Source organism: Camarhynchus parvulus, chromosome 2 (assembly GCF_901933205.1).
Source record: "Camarhynchus parvulus chromosome 2, STF_HiC, whole genome shotgun sequence".
NCBI lineage: Eukaryota > Metazoa > Chordata > Aves > Passeriformes > Thraupidae > Camarhynchus > Camarhynchus parvulus.
This window is the reverse complement of record NC_044572.1, coordinates 14,117,548-14,141,466: the sequence shown is the minus strand read 5'-3', so window position 1 is coordinate 14,141,466 and position 23,919 is coordinate 14,117,548. Positions and strand designations below refer to the sequence as shown.

General features: G+C 37.3%; 1 protein-coding gene across 11 annotated transcripts in view; it reads right to left on the bottom strand.

Annotated features, from left to right (window-relative positions):
- Window positions 1-2,806: 2,806 nt before the first annotated feature.
- PARD3 (par-3 family cell polarity regulator) overlaps window positions 2,807-23,919 on the bottom strand; it is a 444,905-nt gene continuing 423,792 nt past the window's right edge. For 8 of the 11 annotated variants that reach the window (XM_030943495.1, XM_030943493.1, XM_030943496.1 and 5 more), the window contains 3 exons: window positions 17,750-17,870; window positions 8,362-8,489; window positions 2,808-4,963 (listed from right to left, as the gene is read on the bottom strand). In XM_030943495.1, the coding sequence (XP_030799355.1) occupies window positions 4,570-4,963; window positions 8,362-8,489; window positions 17,750-17,870 (643 nt within the window). In that variant the 3' untranslated portion in view covers window positions 2,808-4,569. Of the gene's footprint in view, window positions 4,964-8,361; window positions 8,490-17,749; window positions 17,871-23,919 lie in introns of all 11 variants that reach the window. The other 3 variants (XM_030943492.1, XM_030943497.1, XM_030943503.1) reach the window with 1 other exon arrangement.

Sequence of the window (23,919 nt, the reverse complement as noted above, 5' to 3'; positions counted from 1 at the left end):
ATGACCATGTGCATCAAATCATAGCTGCTTTCTGCACAGATAGGAAAAACAGTGAAGAAATGCTACAAGTTATTTTTTGAAGAGGGGCATGAATTAAAGGCAAATTAACCCAGTCTGTGCCTCTCCCATGTACACACATACACACACACAAACCCTACTTTCACAAAATCGGCCCCCATTGTGGATTTCTGACCCTCACCATTCCTCTGCCGTGCTAAAGTCAAATTTTAAATTGAGTCTGGAAGGCTAGGATGGAATGGCACAACAGCAGCATAAGAAATAGATGAGGTCTTTTTCTGCATTTGCATTCCTGACAGATTCCTTACAATGCTTATTATTAACTAGACTGAGGACTTTGGAGAGAAAGATGTAGAAACAGTCAGGCACAGCAAATAGAATTAGGAAATATTTTGAAAACAGTCTTGCAAACCAGGACATGCAATAGCCAAATTCACTTTAAGTCTCAACAACCCAAGTTCAAAGGTTTGAATTACTCAAGAATATCCTATGTTTAGCCAACACTGCTAATCTGGCACATCACTTCCTTGTCTGGCCAAACCCTCCCCTTCTCAAAATACCCAGAACAGATAAATGCAGTGTTGCAGATACTCATTAACAGAGAGAACGTGACCGAAACATCAGCGCAGCTTTGAAAGGCAGGCCTTATATCTACAGTCATGGCCACATATCTACAGTCATGATGGGCTTAAATTTTGTTTTGTTGTTCTTCCAGCTGTTTGCCAGCAATGAATGGCAATTGTACTTTCCAGCCATGTTCAGCTGGGCTCTACGCCATTTTTCACTGTTTTTGATGGCAGAGTTCTCAAAGCATGCATTAAACTATCTGGCCCATACAATAACTCACTAGGGTTGCACTCATGCTTCCAAGGAGGCCCATAAGAAGAGGGGAAATAGGTTTTTTGAGAAAGGCAGAAGTATTCTGCATTAGTAATATTAAACTTTCCCAAGGAATTTCAATAGCATTAACAAATTATTTTGATAAAATGCAGGAGGCTTTGCAGATGGTTTTCTCAGGGTTTCAACAGAGCAAAATGTGCAAGCTGTACACCCACTCCTCGATGTTGTGAGCTCCCTTACAGTCTGTCCTGTGACCATTCTCAAATATACTAATATTACAGACTTAATCTCATAATGGTAATGCATCCACAAACAAATTACTGCAGTAATGTGGTTAGCTCAATTAACTTTTGAATCTATTCACTAGGCAGAACTAAAGGTCATTTTCTATTAAAATATCTCCCTCCCACTTCCTTATCACCCTCTGCAGCTTATGGGAGTTAATATTAGAAATCCTGTCTACACTATGTCAGGAAGAAGACAGGGTGACAAAGCCAGAAAAAGACCTTATTCTTTACTAACATAACACAGACACAGCCCAAAGAGAACATCTGCCTTCTTTCATGAACACATCTAATTATGGTAAATTGTTAACACCTTGAAGAGGAGTTTCATAGAAGAGTAAACTTTAACATATGCCATCCTCAAACATAAAACATCCTGTACTTCATACTTTTCCAAACACATGCCCTTTTTCCTACAACAGTTTATCAAAGGCCTTGTTTTGAAAAGGACTTCAACCTGTTTTCTATTCCTGTGGATGCATTTTTTTAGTGCTTGCAATTATTTGCCAGTGCAAGTAAATCTGCAGAAATTACAAACTATGTAATCTGGGAATGCAGTCAGAAGATGAGACAGCAAGGCCTACAAAACTGCAAATGCAATTATTTCCCCATGCCCAAATGCAAAACACTACAATTTAAGTCTTTTGGAAAATCCTGCCTTTATTTGGGCACTGAAAGCTGCCTGTCCACCCTACAGCTCCTGTTGCTCTTCCCCTTGAGATCCCACGCTAAAGTCACAGTGAATAATTTGACACTGTTATTGCCATGGCAACACCTTTATGTCATGCATACACAGAATCATGATTGACATTCCTGCAGTAACCAACAAAATGAGAAATGAGGGGAAGAAGGAGAAAACCAGACTCAGCTCCAATACTAATAGGGGAAACAGAGGATTATTGGCACTGTAAATATTGCTTTATTCATAAATCTGCCTTCTGCCATTTTCCACCATGCCAGCATTCCTGTGAAGGGCTCCCATCAGACCCCAAAACACAGAAAAAACGCAGAGGGGGTTCCAAACACATGCCTGGATTGGGCCAGATTGCAGTGGGTGTCCTTCTGACAGTTCTGTCTTTGGGCAAAGGACTATATACTACAGAAAAGAAGATTTTGGCCACAGAGGTGAGTCTTAAAAATGTGCCTCCTAAATGTCATAGGTATGGCCTAAAATAACACAACACATTAAACAATGTGGTTTTTGCCTCTGAGGACAGCCTTCAGGTGCTCAGATGGGCTGTAAACTTTTTCTTTTCTCTTTATTTATCTTTATTTATCTTTTCTTTTCTTTTCTTTTCTTTTCTTTTCTTTTCTTTTCTTTTCTTTTCTTTTCTTTTCTTTTCTTTTCTTTTCTTTTCTTTTCTTTTCTTTTCTTTTCTTTTCTTTTTCTTTTCTTTTCTTTTTTGTTTTTATTTTCCTTTCCTATTTCCTTTTTCTCCTCTTCTCTTCTCTTCTCTTCTCTTCTCTTCTCTTCTCTTCTCTTCTCTTCTCTTCTCTTCTCTTCTCTTCTCTTCTCTTCTCTTCTCTTCTCTTCTCTTCTCTTCTCTTCTCTTCTCTTCTCTTCTCTTCTCTTCTCTTCTCTTCTCTTCTCTGTTCACAGGATGACACACAAACCATTAGGAATAGTATAAAAAAACATCTGTTAGGAATTTTTTGAACTCAATGTCTGCAGCAGTTTTCATAGGGGTCTACAGGCAATACCAAGACAAGGATGGAAACAGCCTTTTATTCTAAATTTCATATGTACAAGGAAAGCCATTTCACACAGTTTTGTAAATTCTGTGTAAAAAAGCTATTGTCATCCAATGTCACTGTGCTTACACTAATAAGAACTTTTAAACATGGAGTACATTATTAACAACAAAAACTGTTAACAAACAGGCATAAAAGACACAGATATGTGTGCTGATATTTCACATACATTCTAGAAATGAGTTGGCGCAAAAATAAAATGTGCCAGTAAAAAAAAATAGGCTTTTTTTTTAAATCACGCAAAACATGATTTTTTTTCTTGCTTTCTCTCCTTTTTTACACAATATGCTGAGATCCATTCTCAAGCCTTTTCACATCAGGATTTGCAGGCACTTCAGCAACCCAGCTATATTTTTTACAATACATGAAGTTCAGACCAACAAACAGAAAAACAGCTGCTGCAAAAGAAATTCTCATATCCCATATGCACATTCAAATATTACTCTCTGCTAGAGCAATCATTTTCTTTAGTAATTTTTGGATACTGACATGTTTTCAGGATGATGTGTAACAGCTTGTCTCCATTTATCTTTCATTCATGTACTTAAAGGTTTCTTTTTAATGTAGCATCACGATGTAACAATATGGTATATGGAAGCACAAAGGAAATTGTCCACAAAGATTCACAATGCCGAAAAAGAGGGAATTGTTCTCTTTACAGGTATTTGATCCTAAGAAAATCTTTGATTTCCTCTGCTCTTATTTGGAGCTATCTCCAAAATTTGTCCAAAGACTACTGTGTACTAGATGAGCTGACATGACGCCCTCCCTAGGTCTCTTCCTAGATACAAATGTCGTATGACCAAATTAATTTAGCAGCAAAGCAAAGCAGAACTCAATTGCATGTGTGTTCATAATTTCCCATCTTTAATAAAATAGTGAAATATACTTATCAAAGGCTTCCCCGTGTCTGTATAAATAATCTCTCTCCAGTTATTTCATTTGTAATGGACTGTGCATTAAGATTATAAGGCAATTGGAACAGGATTCTCAGGATAACTGAAAGCTTAATATTGTTTTCCTCATGAGTCAGGGTAAAGGCTTTTTTAATAAGCTCAGAGTGGGGAGAGAGAGAAAAAAAAGAGTGCATATGTGCATAATAGAAGAAGGATAGTTTTTCAGCATATAGACACTTAAATATTGATCAACAAAGACTGGTAATGACTCCACCATAAAACATATCAGAACTCCAACTGCAATTCAGAGTAGAGCTCAGCCTTATCCACTCAAGAGCGATATGTACACCTCCTTCTGACCCAAGAGAAATAATACAGGACATGTCAATGCTTCCTTCAACCTCAAATTCATTAATTTTATGCCACAAAGCTGCATGGTGGTGTAATAAGTCACTGCAAAATAAAACACATTACAACAAATCCTAGCAAAAAGCCATTGACAGCTACAGGACTGGGCTACAGAACTGGGAAGGCAGAGACAGCACTGCTCACTTCCACTATGATTGTCAAATGATGGAATGCCCTTCCATGGATTCAACACTTGGGACAGAACGGCAAAGACGTAAGGCCCACCAATGCTTTGCCCAGATTTCCAAAGGCACTGAAATAGAAAACGGATATATTCCTTAGTACCATCAGCGTAAAAAGTTTTCAAAATAGAAGTCTTTATATGAAAATGTTCCTTATTGCATGGTAAGTTGATCCTCCTTTTCTTCACCTCAAGAATAGAACGGTCTTCCCTTTTCTGGTGTTTGCAATCTGTTCAGCCTCGCTACCTGAGATGGTGAAGGCGGTACATCTTGTCTGAAAGGACCTTTAGGAGGGGCATAATTAGGGTCCTGAATTTTCTTATACGAGTCATAGTTGCTAGGCCCTTCAGAAGAAGTTTTTTTTTTCAGTTGTTGTTCTTTCCGCCTCTGCTCTTGACGGAGAAGTTCTTGTGTTTCTAGCATCACCCTGGCATTAAAGCCATGTCCCCCCATATAGCCATTCCTTGATCCCTGGTAGCTGGAATATCTGGGATTTTCCTTTGCAGTCTGGAACCCTTCTCCAGGGGAATAACTCTGCTCCCAGGAGTCTTGAGATACAGAACTGGCATTTTTCCTGCTTTGCCTGAAAAAAAAAAAAGAAAAAGGGTTTTAAGACAAATGTTCTGGTTCACCTTTGACTGTTATTGACAACAATCACTGGAAAGAAGGCAGCTTCTGCCAATGCCTTCAGCTTTTCCCCAGAGATGGCATTCTCTAGAAGTCACTTTCTAGAGTCACAGTTCTCTTCTGCCCCAAAATGATTTCTTATCTCTTTTGTTGGGAGAACAATTGCTAGAGACCTGAACTATATTTCTAGGCCTCTGCAGGAGGAATATGCCATAAAAACCCATCCAGCTACAATTACCCTCATGTTCTCAAGAAAAGTGTTACAATTCAGTTGCAGACTAAGAAAGACCATAGGTGTTTCTGTGCTTCCTAAGAATGCAGGTAACAGCCAGCAATTGTACAGTCACTCATTGAATCTAGACTGACACTTGATTATTTAATCAAGTGCAACAGGCAGGTCCTTAAAACACCTGCCCTAACACTGCACAAGTCACAAGAGAAAGCCCATTACTGAAAGGTAGTTCCAGTTTCTTCCGCCCATGTCCAGAACTAAGGAATTTTGTGCTATAAGGAGTGTTTCCCAGTCTGCTATAGCTTTCATAAAAGAAGAGGCAGAGATAACATTTTTTACTCATTTTTTGGCTCCAGGGAGTAGATAAATAGGCCAAATACACACAGGAATTACAAATTCTTATCTCTTTTCACAATAAATCACCACATTATTTTGAAGACAGATTATGGTTTTGAAATAACTTTAATTTACTATCAAACTGCTAGATGCTTGTATGAATTTAAAATAAGATTGGTGGTGATAAAGTAAAACAATTTTGTGCTGCAGCAAAAGAGATATCCACTTTGAGATCAAAATTAGAGTATGAGAATCAAGCAATAAAATAAAATATATTGCGACATAAATCAATAAAGAAATAATTTAGTTGTTTATATATGGCTTGGTTTTTCATGTCATCATGTATGACAGTGTGGCCTCATCCAATGAATATACAGTGGAGAGACAGGAGGACTGGAAAATTTTTTACCATTACTAAAAGGAAAAAGTCACCTAATGTTTTTGCAATCTTCCTTCTACATGTATAATTTGAAAATTACCATATCTACCTTATTTCATAACTGTTTCTGAGGCCTCTGGATGAAAAATATTATGCAAGATGAATGTGAATTATTGCAGAAAAAGTTACAACATAATGTAAATTCTTACAAAATTTTTATAGCTGTTATTGGTAATCTCACATCCAACTTTGCCAAAGCAACAATGCTTCTGAGTCATGTTTTATCACTCCCTGGAACAAGAGCAAATTGAACAAACCTCTGCAGGCTACGAAACTGTCAGGTTCCTGATCTAGAGCAAGATAAATTTTAAGTAATACAAAATTAACATGGAGTCAAACCTTGCTCTTACAGTTTCACATGGGACAAGAGGATGACTAGTTGAACCAATTTAATTTACTGACTGGTTTCTGGTACTTGTTCAAAATTAGTTGGCATGTTTTCCCTGTCTTTCTGGGAAGTTCCTTTAAAATTGACTCAAGAGTTTATTTGCCTTCAGTACTAAAGATCTGAATGTGCAAAGGGGAAAAAACAGGAGGCTCTTGGAGAATTCACAGGATGAAAGGCAACAAAGCTCAAGAATGAAGCCAGTGTACGAACTTCAATCCTTACAAAATCATGCTTGCAACATTAAGCTTGGGCCCTAGTTTTCAGATTAACAGTAGGATTTCTTTAAAGATCAGTCACAGTGTAGGAACAGTTTGTAAAGCTGGAGAACTCAATGCCCCAGGTTGTTACAGGAGTACTGTGGTATTTACAGTGCTGAACGTTAGCCCTGCAGTTCTGTCTGCTCTCAGCACAGCAGAAACACCCAGAGAGCTCAAACTAATCCATTAAATTATCATTAATTACACAGTAATGTGCATTGCTAGATTGCTAGCCATTTCTCATGTTGAAAACCACCTTGAGTAAAGTTCTCAGTAACTCTTTTCAAAACAAGCATTTCTATAAGGTTTTTTATGATCTATTTTTCATATTTCTTGTTGATTAATTTTCTTGTAGATTAATTTTCACCTTAGAGTTTTTAATTTCTGCCACTGAACAGCACTGCAACTGATTCCAACTTTTAAATGCTACCAGATCTGGTGAACAGGGGAAGAAAGTTTTAAGCATCATAGTTTTAAAACTAGAAATGAACATGGTTGAGTGGGGCTAGCATAACTGAAAGAGAATTTCTTAAGAAAAACAATATGGCATTAATAGGTGTGGTCACTTCCAAAGGAAGGCAGAGATAAAAAGAAGAGGGGATATAAAGATTTTCAAGATGAGAAACTAACAATCTCAGAAAACACAGGAACTTTACATTTCCCTTTCCCACCTTCCAAACTTAACAGAAAAATTTTACACTGAAAGGTGTTAAAGCATTTGAAAATCTGAAACTCTTTTATTTTTCAAAGATACTGCTAAGATAAGAGTTCATGGCTAGATAACTTTGCTATAAGGCTTATATTTGTTTCCAAAAAAAGAATTATACCTGGTAAAACATATCTTGTCACAACAAATTTTTTTCCACACCATTTCCACACAAATCATGAAAAATAATATAGCCTTATTGAAAAGCAATTTGACACCAAGCTCTGGTGTAAATTATTCTCCATTCAACCATTGCTGATATTTCAAAATGCAGAGACTATTTGCATAATGCTTAACTATGAGAGTTAATTTGTAATACAAGCTGGCTAAACTTCTATTAATTCTTAAAATAAATATCAAGTAAAAGCCATTTTGCCCAAACAACTACTCCTTTAAAACACCTACAATTTAAAAAAAACATACCTTTGTTTACACAAAAATCAATTAATTTTCAGCATTCTACATCTATTAAAAAATGTGTATATGCAAACTTGAAGACCTTTGGTTTCCTGGGTAATTTTCTCAGTTCCATGTTTTTTTGTTGGAGGTCTTGATGGTTTTTTCCTCTTTTTAATTTTTTTCCATAGTAACATCTCACAGATAGAATTTCTACCCAGTAAGGAATTAGGCAAGAGAAAAAAAATCATCTGACATGTCAAAATGGGACACCTCATGTCATGCTCAGGAGACTTTTGTAATTGCACAAAATTAAACTGGATGGTGTCCCACAAAGAATAGGCTTGTTTCAATATTTCAATTCTATTGGGTGCTGAATGTCATCAAATTCCCCTGAAATCAGCTCTGAAGAAATTCTCTGAAGCAATTCTCAGTGATCACATGCTCTCACTTAAGAAATTCTATGCCTCTTCCACAGTGAATACATTCCACCTGATATCAATGCTGAACAAAAGTGTCTGCACAAAGTCGGACATTTTCCACCACAAATGCAATTAGCTGCAGGCTCCTAGGCACACAGAGCTTTGGAGGTTCCCATACCTGGGCAAGGAGCTGTACTGGCGCTGGGCTTGCTGGAAACTCTCCCGTTCCTCCTGCCGCTGCCGCTGCATTTGGACCTCCACTGACACGGAGTGCCTGCCACTCTGTGAGTATGTCTTGGTGTTTGGCTACAAAACAAAATGGAAGTGTCTTAAACAAAGCAGAAAAACACCCACCAAAGAGGTATCATTTAAGCTGCTGTTGTACAAATACAGCCATACTTGTTTTAACATGCAGTTCGAGCAGCTCTTGCACAATAATTAGGGTAAATTCTGACCTGTAACAGTGGCCTGTGCTACAAATTCTGTTTCTGACCTACTATTTCTGAGATGTACAAACAAAGAATCATCCAGATTATGGGTTATGCTTTTGTGGCAACACTATAGTTTAAATTAAGTCAGTGGAACAGATTTTCAGACTCTGAGTTGGCCTAGCCATGCTAATGCTAAGTTCTACACCCCCCTCAGGATTTGAGGGGGGGAAGGAGCACAGCAGCTCCTTTGAACCTCGCCAAAACACTCAAGTGATGCTCTGCCTTAGTGGAACCATCCTATTTTTCAGTTGGCCCAAAGACTGGGAAAACATTTTCTGGTTCAATATGATCAAATAGATAAATTCAGCAAGTCTCTTGTGGACAATGAGGACTCCTGTATCTCTGAGTAGGATCTTGATGAGGTGACAATTTGAAACGTTGAAGCCAATACTAAAAGCAAGTGAAAATGGATGGTCTTTCTGGGAATAGAGAGTATTACAGGTTGAGAGGGGACAGAATGGCAGGATTCAAACTTTGGACCATGGAAAAGTTTACTTTTGTAGAGATACCTATCAATTTCTTCAGATTTTGTGATTTCATTTTGCAAAATAAAGTGTCACAAAAATCAAAGAATGCTATGGGCTTTTCTTGTTGTTTTACTAATAAGGTTTTGCCTCCAAAGAAACAGAGCATTATTTTTTTTCTCCTTAAAATTACCAGTACTATTCAAAATGTGTAAGTTTAAATATGGGAAGGTTAGGAAGCATAACCACTAGTCTGAGCCTGGGACTGAAACAGCTTGTCTCAGACTTACTTTTAAAAGCATGTTTTGCCTTTTTATCTCTGCTTTTCCTCAAAACAAACATCTCTTGGGGTTTTTTTCCATTATAGTTTCCGCAGCAGAAAGAGCTGGCTCACAAATATATGCAAGAGAAAAAAGCTTTCCAAAAGCTTTGCACATAGAAGATGTTTTAGAATCTAGAGTCGTCATTTGTGACATGTGTCTGACTATAGTCACGTACCTGCAAGTAGCCAGAAACAACAAGTTTTAAACAGGTGTACAACTTTTAGAAGTTTGTTGTCAATGAGAATGCACTTCAAACAAAGCATCAGTCTCAGCTCAGAATTTAACAGATACAATTTTCCCATTATAAGAAGATTACTGGGTGAAAGAATCAGAATGTGAAAGCACAGACTAGAAATAACAGTGAACTCATTTGAGAGAATCCTGAATGTAACAGTAATGTCTATTTCAGAAGAGGTTACTTTTTACTCTGTAAAAACCCCAGTAAAACAGCATTTCTAATGAAAAAATGCTTTAGGAATGGTGAGATGAAGCAACAAATTGAGAAAACAGAATCATGTGTCAGCCTTGTGGGAAATTTTCTTGGAGTTGAATAAGCTGTACATATGTATGTCCAAACCAACAACCCCCACAGAGATTTCCTACTATATTAAATAAGGGCTACACATACAGAGCAGCGTTTCAGTTATTGCATATGTCAACATTTCTAACTTTCTTGACTTTATTGAGAGTCTTCTGACATTTGGTATTTTATTGAAGGGCTCAGCTTATGGAAGGGAGTGATTACCTGAAAATCATAGGGTTTATTTGTGAATTCTCTGCTGTGTGGTTATAAGCAGCTTACAGCAAACCAGAGGGAAACTCAGAAGTTCCCATATCAACTCCCCCATAAAGAATAAAAACATTTAAACTAAGATTTTACAGCCAATCTCCTAATTTCATGGGTTTCATTTGAACAACATTGGAAAGCTTGCAGCTACATTATGTCATATGTGAGAAAGTAGTTATCACAGATAAGATATGAAATCAGAATTGCTTCTCTTTATTTGAAAACAGCTTCACTTTTTTCAGTTGGCTGTAAATCTAATGGATTAAAGAATTTGACAGTACAGAGAATGGTTAAATCACCAAAAAGGTGGAGATAGGATTGAGCTGCTGCTCAGTTTAGGTTTATACAGCACAATAAAATGCTTTACCTAGAAAGCACACACATGTGTGGAGAGATGAAGTTACCACAAAAGCCTGCAGTAAAGTGACAGAGGCTCTGAAAGTCCTAATGGAGTATGAATGGACTAAGATCAAAATGTAACTTCAGAGATATTTCTTTTTAATGCACAGAGGAACCAATGGTTCAATAGAGGCAGGAGCTGTCCCTCCTGTCTGCCTGCTGTAGTGCATGGCCAGAATGACAGGATCTGAGGAGTCAGGTCTGGATTCTCTGTAGTTCAGAAAGAATTTCATCTAATGGACGACATTTATAATTTGATGGGTCTAAAGGCAAACATCTCAAATCCATTATCTGATTTACTGAAGGTATGCCCTGTTAAACTAAGAGGATTTGCAATACTTAGCTAATCTGGAAAGGACATATATTTAGTCTGAATGTTGTTCACATCTACAATAAGCTGTTCATATAATTGAATCTATTATCTCATTTCCAAAAATATGTCAATGAGATACAAAAATCCTCCCTTTGTATGCAATCATAAATTCCATATCATAACATATATACACATAGACAGGTACATTCAACCATCTTATTAATGAAAAGGCATTTCTTTCAAAACTTTTCATTCAAAACTTCAGTGATACCATTGTGAATGCCCTTGATAAATGGTTCTGATGATATAAAGACTTAACATATTCCTTTTGGACCCTTCGCTTGCTCAGTAAAATGCAAATCTTCATACACTGATATACCTTGTCAATGTGCTGTTGATTAAAGTAACTAAACAAAAAATATTTATATAATAAGTAACTTTGCTATTCAAAAACAAATTTGTAATTTTGTCTCAGTTCTCATAGCATGCTTTTATACACATATATTTTAATAAAATCCATTCCTAAACACACATCTATATAAATACCCAGTCCACTTATGTTAGCATAAAATGGAGAAAATTAAGAAAAAGAACGTTGCACTATTTTCAGATCTTTCAACAGAGCAAAAAAATGTGTACAAGGAACACATGTAACCCAGTAATTATAACACTGATATCAACACAAGGCTAAATACAATTATAACAACCTGAAACCATCCAACAAAGCTGGCAACAGCTCGGTCCTCACAGAACAAATTGATAAGAACTCTGGCCTTGCTTGCAAAGAGATGTATGACAAGCACTGACCTTTTAAATTAGGATGTGGTCAAGGCCACAAAAACAATCAAGGCCGAGTCATACAAATAAATGTATGTTCATGTCTTCCACAATACATTTAAGTGGCAATGATAGTGCATTCAGCATTGTTAAACAATATTCAGCATATAAAACTGTGCTTTAAGATAGATGAAATTACACAGCTCTCTTCCCAAAGATGCATTAATTTAAAACCAGGGCTGCAAAGTTTAAAGTTTCTACCTTCTCCCTTTATGCAAACATTTTTTGTTACATGTTCTGTTACAGAGAGTAGCTCTGTAACAGACCATGTAACCCTCGTGCCTCAAGTTGCAGTGACCCTTATCAGCAGTGTAGGGCAAGATATTTTAGGGACAAAGGTCCCTCCTCTCTTTTCCTACCTATCCCAGGGGCTGCCCACACAGCTTCTGTCCCTGCACTGTGGCATTTGTACCCACCACACAGGGTAGTCCTGTGTGGTGGCAGCAGGGATCCCTCAGGAATGGCACAGATCAAAGCTGCCACTGAATTACAGAGAGGAGATCATGGGGCCATCCAGGGCTTTCCAGGGAGACCCAACCAGTTCAGGTGACAGGAGATCTACCAATGGCAGTGACACACCTATCTGACAGCCTAGAGCCACAGGGACAAGCTGGGAGAAGTGCTTACTCAGACTCACAGAACTCTTTGGGTTGATAAAGAAATAGTTAACAAGGAGATTACTAAAGGAGCAAGTCCCTTAGTACTTTCCCATTTATTAAAAAACCCCACTATTTTATTTAAATAAATGTGCTAATTTTTTTTCTAGATTAAGCTCTGTGTTTAACCAAGATCAAGTTCACCTGGGAACTTGGCAGGCACAAAGCCCCCCAAAAGTTTGTGGTTCTCATAGTGCAGCACTAATTAGAAATAGATAAGATTAAATGACCTTGCCTGCTTTATGTGTAAGTGTACTTGGCACAGATGACAGACAATCCAGTAACTGTGTATATCAAAATTCAGAATGATAAAAAACATTCAGTGTCTCGGGGAGATGTCCTTGAAAACTATTTTTACTTCCATCTTTGTGTTTATGTTGCTATGGTGAACAGAACATATTGCAGCATGTCTTTTAAAAAATTGCCAACAGGTGCATGTATTAACTCAAGCAACATGTAATAAGAAAATCCCATCCCTTTCTGTACCTTTCTGTGGTGTATATGTAGGAAGCTGAGCAGAATGGAACAATGATTTCTGTTCTGTATTAGGAGCAGCAGAAGGAAAATCTTCAGTATGGCAGAAACAAACCACTAAGCCCTGAAATTCTACTTGAGGTATTTATGCTCACTGTGAGCTATAAATATGTTTTTTTACTAACTAAAATGACTTAATTTCATTTTAAAATCTTATATCTTCATTTTTTAATTTCAAATATATCAGTAGATTAAAGCTAGTGGGTAAAAAATTTAAAAATAAAAAATGTTGAAGTTAGAGCCTAAACTGTAGCAAAAATTCCTGGTATTTTATTAAATCCTTTGCAGATTTGATATATAAAATGGATATTAACTACACAGGTAAAGGGAAATCACCTGTGGATACACTTTCCTAAAAATTATTATAATAATAATTTTGGTTTCCTCTCTGAAAGAGATTGTGAGATAGGAGAAACTGCAATTTACCTTCTAAGGTTTTTGTCTACTGCAATACTCTGTTAGATATTGCCTAATATCTTGCATAAAATATCCTAAAATACATGCTTGAAATGGATTAATAATAGAAAGAATTATTACAATACTTCTCTTTCTCACTAATATGTTGAGTAATTCCACATAATTTACAGACTGATATAAACTTTACAATGTTTGTTTTGAATAAAGTCTGTTATTCATTTTTTCAGGTAATATTAATATGCTATGGTCAAAGTTATAGCAATAAAAATGTTTCCTAAAGAATCTTAGACTATTTAAAATTTAGTATGGCTTTGAGAAGGTCAAAGACTTGACTAGAGGGATAAGAAATAAGTATATTAAACAGAATAAAAAGAATTTTTTCTATAGAGACAAGTCCTCCACACCAACAAACAGCAGAAAACACCCAAGCAGAAAAAAATCCCAGCCCTTCTGAGGCTTTAGTTATCAAGCCATGTATAAATATATTATTAGGACTCCTGGAGTCTTTCCTCTATGAAAATCATATAATTATTTACTTTTCACAAATTTGTGCATGTAATTAAAGCTATACTCAGCCAAGTCAGGTAGTGTATATATTATGACCTAGTCAGCTGTTATCTGTAGAAAATCAAGCACATTTTTATTTGATTCCTAAATATTTAAAGTACATTTTGCTCAGCTGCTCTCTCAACATCAGATTTTTCCTGTCATTCAAATAGATCCAGCATGACTGGGGATGAATGTATTTGTGAATGGAATTTGCCACCTCCCATTTTCAGCACCAATTATTGTATTGAATATGATGAAATAAAGCACCAACTTTTGTCCCTCAAGCATCTTTGTGGGCTTTTTGGGATCACTGATGTGCTTCCACAAGCAGGATTGGCAAGCAGCTGTAGTGTTTTCCATGGATTTAAAATGCTCTTTTTTTAAATTGGATTGTTCAGTCCCATGGCATTTAGGGCTACAAAGCTGTGGTTTTGTTATTGAAGGGGTGGGTGTGTCTGTTAATCAAGATGTGACTAGGCAGAAATACAAGATGTGGAACAAATTACAAACAAGTCCCCCGAAGTCTGGAACTGGTACAAGGTAAGCCTCAGCAGACCTAACGCAATCCAGAAAAGCACAGAAAACACAGGCTCAGCTTTGGTACAAAACAGAAAAATCAGCCCCAAAAGAATCCTCATTGGTATCAAAGTGTCATAGCAACATCAAGGGCCTTAAATATTAGCAGACACACTGTAATTCCATGCAATTCTGCATGTCCAGATACACATTTCTGCACTTTGACTGGAATTAACACCAGCAGGATTAAAAGGGATTAATTAAATTTTATGTTATTTTTATCTTTTTTTTTTCCATGCAACATCAGGCCTATAGTATTGCCCTTGAAAGCCTCTTGTAGCTCACTTTTTAAAATACAAACACATAAAAAGCACCACATAAAAGAAAAAAAAAAGAAAAGCTATGATGCCTGAGAAAGTCATCCTAAAATAAACAAATGCAAAAATCTCTTCCATAAAGCTTTGGCTCAGCTTACAGAACCAGTGAATTTTAGACATGGCTCAGTGTTGCAACATTTAGGTAGTTATTTAAACCCTAACAGCGTGTCATTCAAATGGCCTTGAGCAGAAATGTTATGCTGCTTAATAGACAATGTCATCTCATTCCATCACTATCACTTTTTGTGTCTGTTCAGCTGCCTGATGCTGTTGAACACTCGCAGGCAGTCAAGTACTTTGTTTACTGGCAGGACAAACACAGTAGGGCAAAAAGTCCAGTGCTGTTGCATTGCTCAGGTACAGAGAAATGACCTTCACCTGATGGGTCTCAGCAGGAAGGGATGGGCAGGCACCCACAGGTACCACTCAGAGCCACTTGTGCTCCATGGAATGAGATCTGCCTCCCACCCAGGGAGGAGACTGACGGTATCAGCCACAGGCAACTGGACTCCTGTGTCACAGGTCATTAATAATCTGGGAGGAATTGGAGTTGGTGAGGTTTACAGGACCATTTTTATAATATATTAGTGGGCTTCTGAGGCATTGGGCTCCTCTGAATATCCTCAGAGCTGCCAGATTTCCATCAGCATCCATTACTTCCACTGCAAACTCCATGTTCATTTATACTTCCTTAAAGTAACCAAGAGTCCGCATCACATCAGCACTTCATCCCTATCCTCAACCATCCCATCAGCTTGGTAATGAGAAATGCAAACTACTTATCACTTCATAGCACACACTTCTCCAAGGATGGGTTTTTCCTCTCTTTCTATCCAAACCAGGTCAAAATTGGCTGCTGTCTTGTGCGTCAAAGGCTTCTCTGTATGCAAAGCCTTTTGTTTATGTAGGCTGCACAACCCATCTCCCTCAGGTGAAAACTCTCTTTTCAACAATGGCCCATGTACAGTTGCAGTTTGCACTGCTGTGGTTTGGAACCAACAGCTCACAGATGGAGAAAACACACTGATGAATGTATCTAAGTATTTTCCTACACATGTATTATAAACCAATTCTGCATTTTTTGGTGTCATCGGTATTTAATAACACATCTGGATCTGTTTTGAGAGGTTGTCTCAAGAAAGTCCATCATTTTAGACTAACATGTTAAAGTAGTACAGCACGCTCCTTAAAAAAGAGGGTTATGGCTCTTTAAAACTGAAATGACTGTGAAGGGCTGAAACGGATGAGATCATTGCTTTATCCTTTCCAAGCATTGTGATCTTGAAAGGCTAGAGTACACGATGGAAAAATAAAATTATAAGTCAAATAGACTCTGGGCAATTTTTTTTAAAGTACTTATCTAAAATAAAACATTTGGTCACCTTTGTATTTAATAACAGAGCAGCTCTTACAAAAGCAACAATAAGCCTCAGAACTAATATTAATGCATTAAGCTGAATTAGTCACTTTGAGCTCATTTGCATGAACTGTAGAAGGGGAGTAAACAGAGAGATAACATTTGTTTGAATAAGAGAAAATAGAAAGGTCAATGTTCTGACCCAGGATTTAGGAAATTATTCCATTCCTAAGGTAATCAGTCTGTCATCCAAATAATTCCCTTCTCATTCATTACAAGAAAGTATAATAAAAGCCAAGTTGACTGTCTAAAGTTGCTATGGCATTTAGATATACAACAATTTGGCCCATGACCTCCAGTAGTTAAGTTCTCAAGTCTTCAAGCGCGCAAGCTTTTCTCATACACAGTTTTCCCAAGAATGTCGCTGAAATCTCTCATTTGGAAACCAAACAGTAGCTGATATGGGTAACAGAAGGTATCAACTACACCCACCCCCAACCTACCCCAAACAGCTAAACTATCCCTGTGATGAGCTAGCACATTATCTTCCCCACCTCAAACTGAAAGCGTCTGCTCATAAAGAGAAGTTTATATTATTTATTCCATTCCAGAGGAAGTTAGATGTTTTCTAACGCAAGAAAAGAGAAGCCTATATCCTGATACTGTTGTTCCCAGTGACTTCATACACAGACATGGTGGTTCTTTGGCTATTCTCACCTCAGCCTCGTGTACATGGCACTGCTGAGCAACAATAACTCAAACTCACCACCCTCACCAGCTTCAGAGGAAGCTGTGAGAGATTCTGCTGCTGTCATCACACAGTTCCCACTTTTCTGGGAGCACAAAAAAATTGTTCACTTGTAAAAAAACTGTAATTTTCAACAAAATTACAGTTTTTGCCTCATATTTAAAGGATCCTAATTTAGGATATGTAATTGATTAAAAAGCAGCACTAATTCATTCAATTATGTTAATCAAGATAAGCACAAGTATTTAAATAATTGTATCACATTAGTGGATCAGTTTGAACAGGATTTAAAAGATCAATTAGGACATATATCTCAATACAGAACTGTCTCAGCTAATGTAAGTGTCAGAGTGGTACTACTGTAAAAGAGGCTCATCTCTTTTACTGTGAAAAAAGATAGTTCTGCCTTTATGAAAGTAACTAAACACAGTGATATTGCTTCAGAGAAAATAGCATTTACAAGGTTACATCTTCCATTATTTATTGTTAGTAGGTATTTTCTTCTGGTTTTCCTTGAAACTTTCAGATCAATAGGTACTGCCTTTGATACTAATCCAAGCAGTAACTCCCAGAGTCAAGGGTCTAACCACGGAGCAAATAATGCTGTCTGCACCCATGACAGATGGCTGAAGAAGTTTAGAACTGAAGTAAACCTCAATGAACCTAAAATGGGGATCACAGCAAGGGCAGAAGTGTGGAGGCAGAGCACCCTGCCTCCCTTCTGGTCTCTTCCCAACCCACCCAGGAAGAGCAGGAGTCAGCCAGGTGTCCCAGCTGTGGCAGGCCCTGCACACTCACCCACGGCTGCTCGAAGCTGTACGTGCGTCTCCTGTCCTCCACGTCCTCGTCCTGCTTCGCCTGCTGGAACTCCTGGCGCAGGCGCTGTATCCGGTCGTGGTTGTTGGGGGTTGATCTGTTGCTAAAACAGAAGGGTGGAAATGATCAATATACTTGGGAACTGCCACCTGGGACTGGGACTGGGACTGGGACTGGGACTGGGACTGGGACTGCTACTGCAGTGCAGGACTGCAGACATGAAAATAATTTACAAGTATTTAGTCCAAAGATCTTTAGTTTTTTTAAAGATTATTAATGTTGTTTTTCTAATAAAGACATTTCAGATGTTGCAAGGACAAGGCAAATAAGAATATTTCTAAAAATTATCATAAGCTGTTGGCACCTTTTCAGTATATGCCATTCCTAGTATAGTAGTGTCAGACTTAACATAAAGGGAAATTAAAAGTCCTAATGATCTCTGCTACTGAATAAACAAGAAAGATACTTTTCCCCGATCAATAAACTGTAGTACTATCCGATCTTTATTCACATCAAATTAATTACAATGTCTGGAGGCTCTACCTATATAAAATTTGGTTATTTTCCCCAATCAATAAGAGCCTGTCATCCCTTCGTTCTGTTTTTAACAAGTCTTTTAAATTGATCAGTCTGAAAGCATTAAAAGGCTTGGGGGCCAGTAAAAAGCCATCCATTAGACAGGGCCATAGGCAGGAATGGATCAGGGCAGCAGATGAGAGCTGGCTTCACTTGGCCCCACAGACACTGGTGGCTGGGGAGGGCTCAGTCTCAGAGGTACTGATACAAACCAGCACACCCAGGACCTTCAAAACCATCAATTTTTCCACAATACCCAGTAATCCACGCTCCACGGCACAGGTGTACACGAAACCATGTGCATGTAATGAAATATGCACAGGAATGGCTTATTTCATGGAGAAGGGGGAAAGTGGGTATTTATTAATCTTGTTGACATTTTTCCAGCTGTGCAGCTCCCACCTGACCCTACAACCCCCCTCTTTCAAACATGTTAATGTGGGAGCCACAGAAAGCCTGACAAACAAATATGCTATATCAAGACTAACCAGAAGCATTTTCATCTATTCTTGTGGGCTTCTTGTGCCCTGCATTTCATTGTTTATTTCAAAAGAGCTGATGAGGAATGGACATCTATTACTTTGTTTCAAAAGAGAAATCTGCAGAGAGACAATGGAAAGCAATTCCATGGATTTCCTTTCTTAGGCACACGGTACAATAAAACACAGTGAATTTATATCCTGTATCTCATTTCGTATGAAAAGAGACAATTCTAGAGCCCATTTGTGACTGTTTTCCATGTCTTTTGGGACTGGTAGGTGCAGGGGATTGGAGGTTGTAGATGTTTGAGACATTACCTCCCACTCTTTTCAGTGCCAATAAATAAAGTTTATCAGTGCTTGGTTGGCCAGACAGAAAAATTAGTATGGTTCTAGCAAAGGCTAATTTTTGAAGTGGTTTGGGTTGATTTATTTTTAAAATTTATTTGAAACCAAAGGCAAAGAAATGGAAGGAGTTTAGAGACGTGTTTTCTTTCGTGCTTTTTTAAAACCCAAATGGGAGCTTTAGGAAATGCTTTATTTGTAGGGTAAGTCAATTTCTATGTGAAAATTACCACTTTGAAAAGTACATTTAAAAGAAAGCTTAATTTAGAAAAGGTGGAAATGAAATACTGGTATTTTCAAGATTTCCACTTCATTGTAGGTGTGTTGCTAATTTTATTTCCTTAATTCAACCTCATTTTGTAAAACAGCTTATCTCCATTTACAGTTTTATTTTATGTAAATTTATTTTTTATTGTCAAATTCTGCCCAGCTTTACTATACAATCACTTGTTTTTTTCCCATGCATTGCTATACACTTCACATTTTAAAGGGATTCATCACAATCCAATATGAGACACTTTTAAATGGTCTGTTGATTTTTAAAACTGTTATTGTTAATCCAACAAACAAGTAGTCCACTACTTTCTACACAGGCAGGTGTTTCCTATATGATAAATTGCACTTTAAAAAGCAAAAATAATATAATATAATATAATATAATATAATATAATATAATATAATATAATATAATATAATATAATATAATATAATATAATATAATATAATATAATATAATATAATATAATATATACAGTATAATAATATATAAATGTAATATAATATAATATAATATAATATAATATAATATAATAATAATTTATATATTATAATAATATATTATAATAAGCAAAAAAAGCAAAGTAAATATTTATTTTTCAAGTATAAGAATATGTTTGAAAGAGAAAAGTCATTGAATTTCTGTGCAAAAATTACTAGAAAAAATGCCATCTGTAGACACCTTGTAGTACTCAAGATGATGGGTAAACCATCAGGGTTCTCTAATCAAGATTGTTTCAGATTTTAGGGATCACAGTGCAGAAGTGACACTGAAGCAGTTTATCCATGGCAAACAGAAGGTGAACTCCAAAGTTCTTCACTAAACCTTGTGCACTATCCAGGATACATTACACCAGCCCCAAAACGGGCTGCTGGAAGGGTTATTACACATATGAGGGCTTCTGCACATTTTGTGATAGTTATTCATTAAAACAACTACCTTATCAGAGGAATAGCAAGAAAATAAATGCACAGTGTCCATGCCATGAAGCCAAAATGTGTCTTTTCCCAAACAGCAAATGCATGAACTTGACACCTTGCAGACACTGCAGAGAGGAGTAACAAAGGACAAGGAGGATCCTGGAATTTATGATCAACTTGTCTCCAGACCTAAGGACTTATTTTAATGCCAAAAAAACCCTTACAAAAAATGAAAAGAAAGAAGAAGTCATGCTGATTTAAGAAAAGTTATTCAAACTTATTAAAGGTTTGATAATGGCAGAGAAGATAAATCTTTTAACATAATATTTCTATTTTATCTGAAAAGCAAGGGATTTGACTCAGATTTAAAAAATTGCAAAGAAGTGAATTATAAAAAGAACTATTTCACAGAAGAAAAAAGAGCAAAATTAGAACAAAAGGCATTTCTGTATCTCCCCAAATTTCTTCGAGCTCAAAAAGTCTCTAAGAAACTGAAAGTGAGATCAAGTCAGTGGGTTAATAATAATAAAAAATTACATATTTTTATTTAGAAGAGGAAAAGGCGGGCAGCTAAGGAGGCACTAAGATATATTGCTTAAAAGATTATTTGAAGGCTTAGACTATATCTTCGATTCACCTCCTTTGGTTTCCATTTTCATTTCAACCTTGTTCTAATCCTCTAGGTTAAATTACAGCTGCCTTAATCTTCTGACCACTGAGGGCTTGCACATCTCTGTCCTGGCCTGCCATGCTGTCACCTCTTTTTTTTCATGCCTTTCTTCATCCAGTTACTCTTATCATCAGTGATTTTTTTGATGGTTTTTATGTCTCCCACTGCACTCCCTCTGCACTCAGGGAACACTTGGTACACCCACTTGGTATCTCATTTAACTCCCAATTAGTACTTCTAGAAGGAGGAAAATGTAAAAATCATAATCATTAGGGAAAACTGTCACCAATAAAATTTTGGAGTCAACAGTGCAAACCTAACTTTATTCCTTTTCAGATCCCAAGATGTTCTGCTTTATTTAAAAATCTTTATGTAAGTCACATCATTATCCCTTGGGGCAGAGCTAAACAAATTATATCCCATGTGAAGTGTCCTTAGCCAGTCTAAAGCAAAATAAATTTTGACTTATTGGATGAATTGACCCAAGAAAGATAGGGTCATATCAATAGACTACTAGGATGCAGGCTGCAGGTGTTCTTGCTGCTTAAATTCCCATTGTGGGTGTATGGGGAAAGTCCTCAAAAGTTCAATTAAATGTACCATGTTTTGTTTGAGTCCTTCATTCAAATGCACTGAAAAATCTGAAGGCAGATCCACCTCAAAGAATTCAGGACTACTAGCAGGAAGGAAGGAGTTTACCTTGAAATACATCCATGCTTACTGAAGATTTAACCTATGCAAACTAAAATTTTTAGCAAAACTGAAATTACAGCTCTCTACAGTAACCACAGCTTGCCCAGACAGCCTTCCCTTATGCCTACTTAATAACAGGATGGCTGTGAATTTACAGAAGACAATTAGCACCTCCTAGCATCAGATACAGTGATGTTCTTCTATCAAAGTCCTCTCAATGTTGAATGTTCTTAAAATAAATAAAATTCAAGGAAAGGCTTTTAGGGCCAAAGTTTACTCGGGTTGCAAAGCATCTGTGCTTTCTTGTATCACAGCTCTACTTGGCACCCCATTGCCTTCCATCTGCAGAAGGCACATTTCACAATCAGTTGTTTTTTGAGTGCTGCTTCAAAACACACCACCAGCAGCACAGACTAAAAATGCAATGGTAAGCAAGACTCAGATAGGCCAGGGCTGTTATATATTTCCAGGAACAAGCAGTTGCAGCAATGGCCATCAGGGTCTCAGATCATTAAGCAATGTCTCAGTGTGATGTCATGCACTGATGTGCAGAGCTGTATTCCTTTCAAAACAGTCAGATTTTCAGTGTGATAAAGTAGATACAAACATGCCACTGAACAGGGATGACTGAAGCTTTGGGAAAAACTTTATTGGCCTGAAAAAGCATGGAAAAGGGTCTTAACAACACCACCAGGCAGTTGCAACTTGACTAGAATAACCAAAAGGTTAGTAAACAAGCAGTGCTCTTTACACCTTGAAATCTTCTATCACACAGTTGAGCTGCCGGGGCCTCGCCGGCCTGAGCGGCTGCTTAGATCTCTGGATAGCAGTAATAAAACACAGATGGGTTCTTATTTGCTTCAAGCTCGCAAATAACTATCATCCATTTGTATGATATAAATCCCTTTTCATTTGAACAGATTAGCTGTGTCATATTAAAAATTAAGGTCTGAATTTGTATCTATTTCCATTTACACACAGAGAGGAGCAGGAAACAAATTTATTTCCATAGGATTGGCAAAGTGGCCACACCATGGTTGGTGGCACACATCCTCACCAAAGTACAGAACTCACTGAATGCCTACAAAATTGACCCCTTTCTTCATCACTTGAGCAGGATGAAACAGCCCAACAGAAAGTAGAGTGGTGATAATCTAATATAAAAACTTCTGCTACATTTACTGGAACTTGAGAACCCTCTCTCCACAGTGCTTAACCCCAAGCAGATGGAATTGTCTGTTTCAGATGGCCCTTGAGGGTGAATAAGCAGAAACTGTCAGGTTATTTCAAAAAGTCATGGACATAAAATAAAATGAAAGTGTGCCCTTTACCAGCCTTGAAGTTACCACCACGTCCCAATGCACAGCCTGCTGGTTTGCTCACTTTAAGCAGATTTGTTAATCATCAGTGACACAGATGACTGTGCCCACAGAGCGCAGGCGATGAGGGCTGAGCAGCAGCACAGTTTGTACTCTCTCCTTCCTGCCACCAGCTTGCCAGAGCAGGTTGGTCTTTTCCTATTTTGTTCTGTGGTTTATTTTTTGACATCTAAATGCCACTCCTCAGGCTTAAGTTAGTGTAACTGATTTGGCTGGTCCTCTCCTTCCATTGTGCCCTACATATGGTCCTTTTCTGAGACATCAGATTGCTCACGAGCACATGGATATTAACACATCCAGACACGGTACACAAACAGGAGCAACCATGGACAGTGCTATGTAAAAGAGCTGTTACATGATTACAGGATTGCTACAGTCACCCGAGAAAAAAAATTAGCTGGGCAAGAGATCAAATTTGTTAGACTACAAATGTACCATGGCTGTAACCTGGAAAGAGGCATAAAAAGCCTTATTCCACACTACTTTTGTTTTTCTTAACTGTCAAAGAATTTATTGGGAATAAGGCATAAAAAGGTAGAGGAGAGGTGTTAAAAACCAAAAAATGTATGAATTACAAAACTGCAAATAAAAATAGTTTCTCTGCACGAGCTTCATTAAGTTTTATCAGCTAGTATCTTGGGTTTTTACACTCAAACCACAGGTCATAAATTCACAGTAAATCCTCCATATGTTCACCAAACACCTGAATTAAATTTCTCTTCTAGTTGTAAGAAACTAAATGTGCAGCTCAAATTAATTATGCATGCAAAGTTAGTTTCTAACAAGGGCAGCTTCTTGCATGCTGAAGGGTAT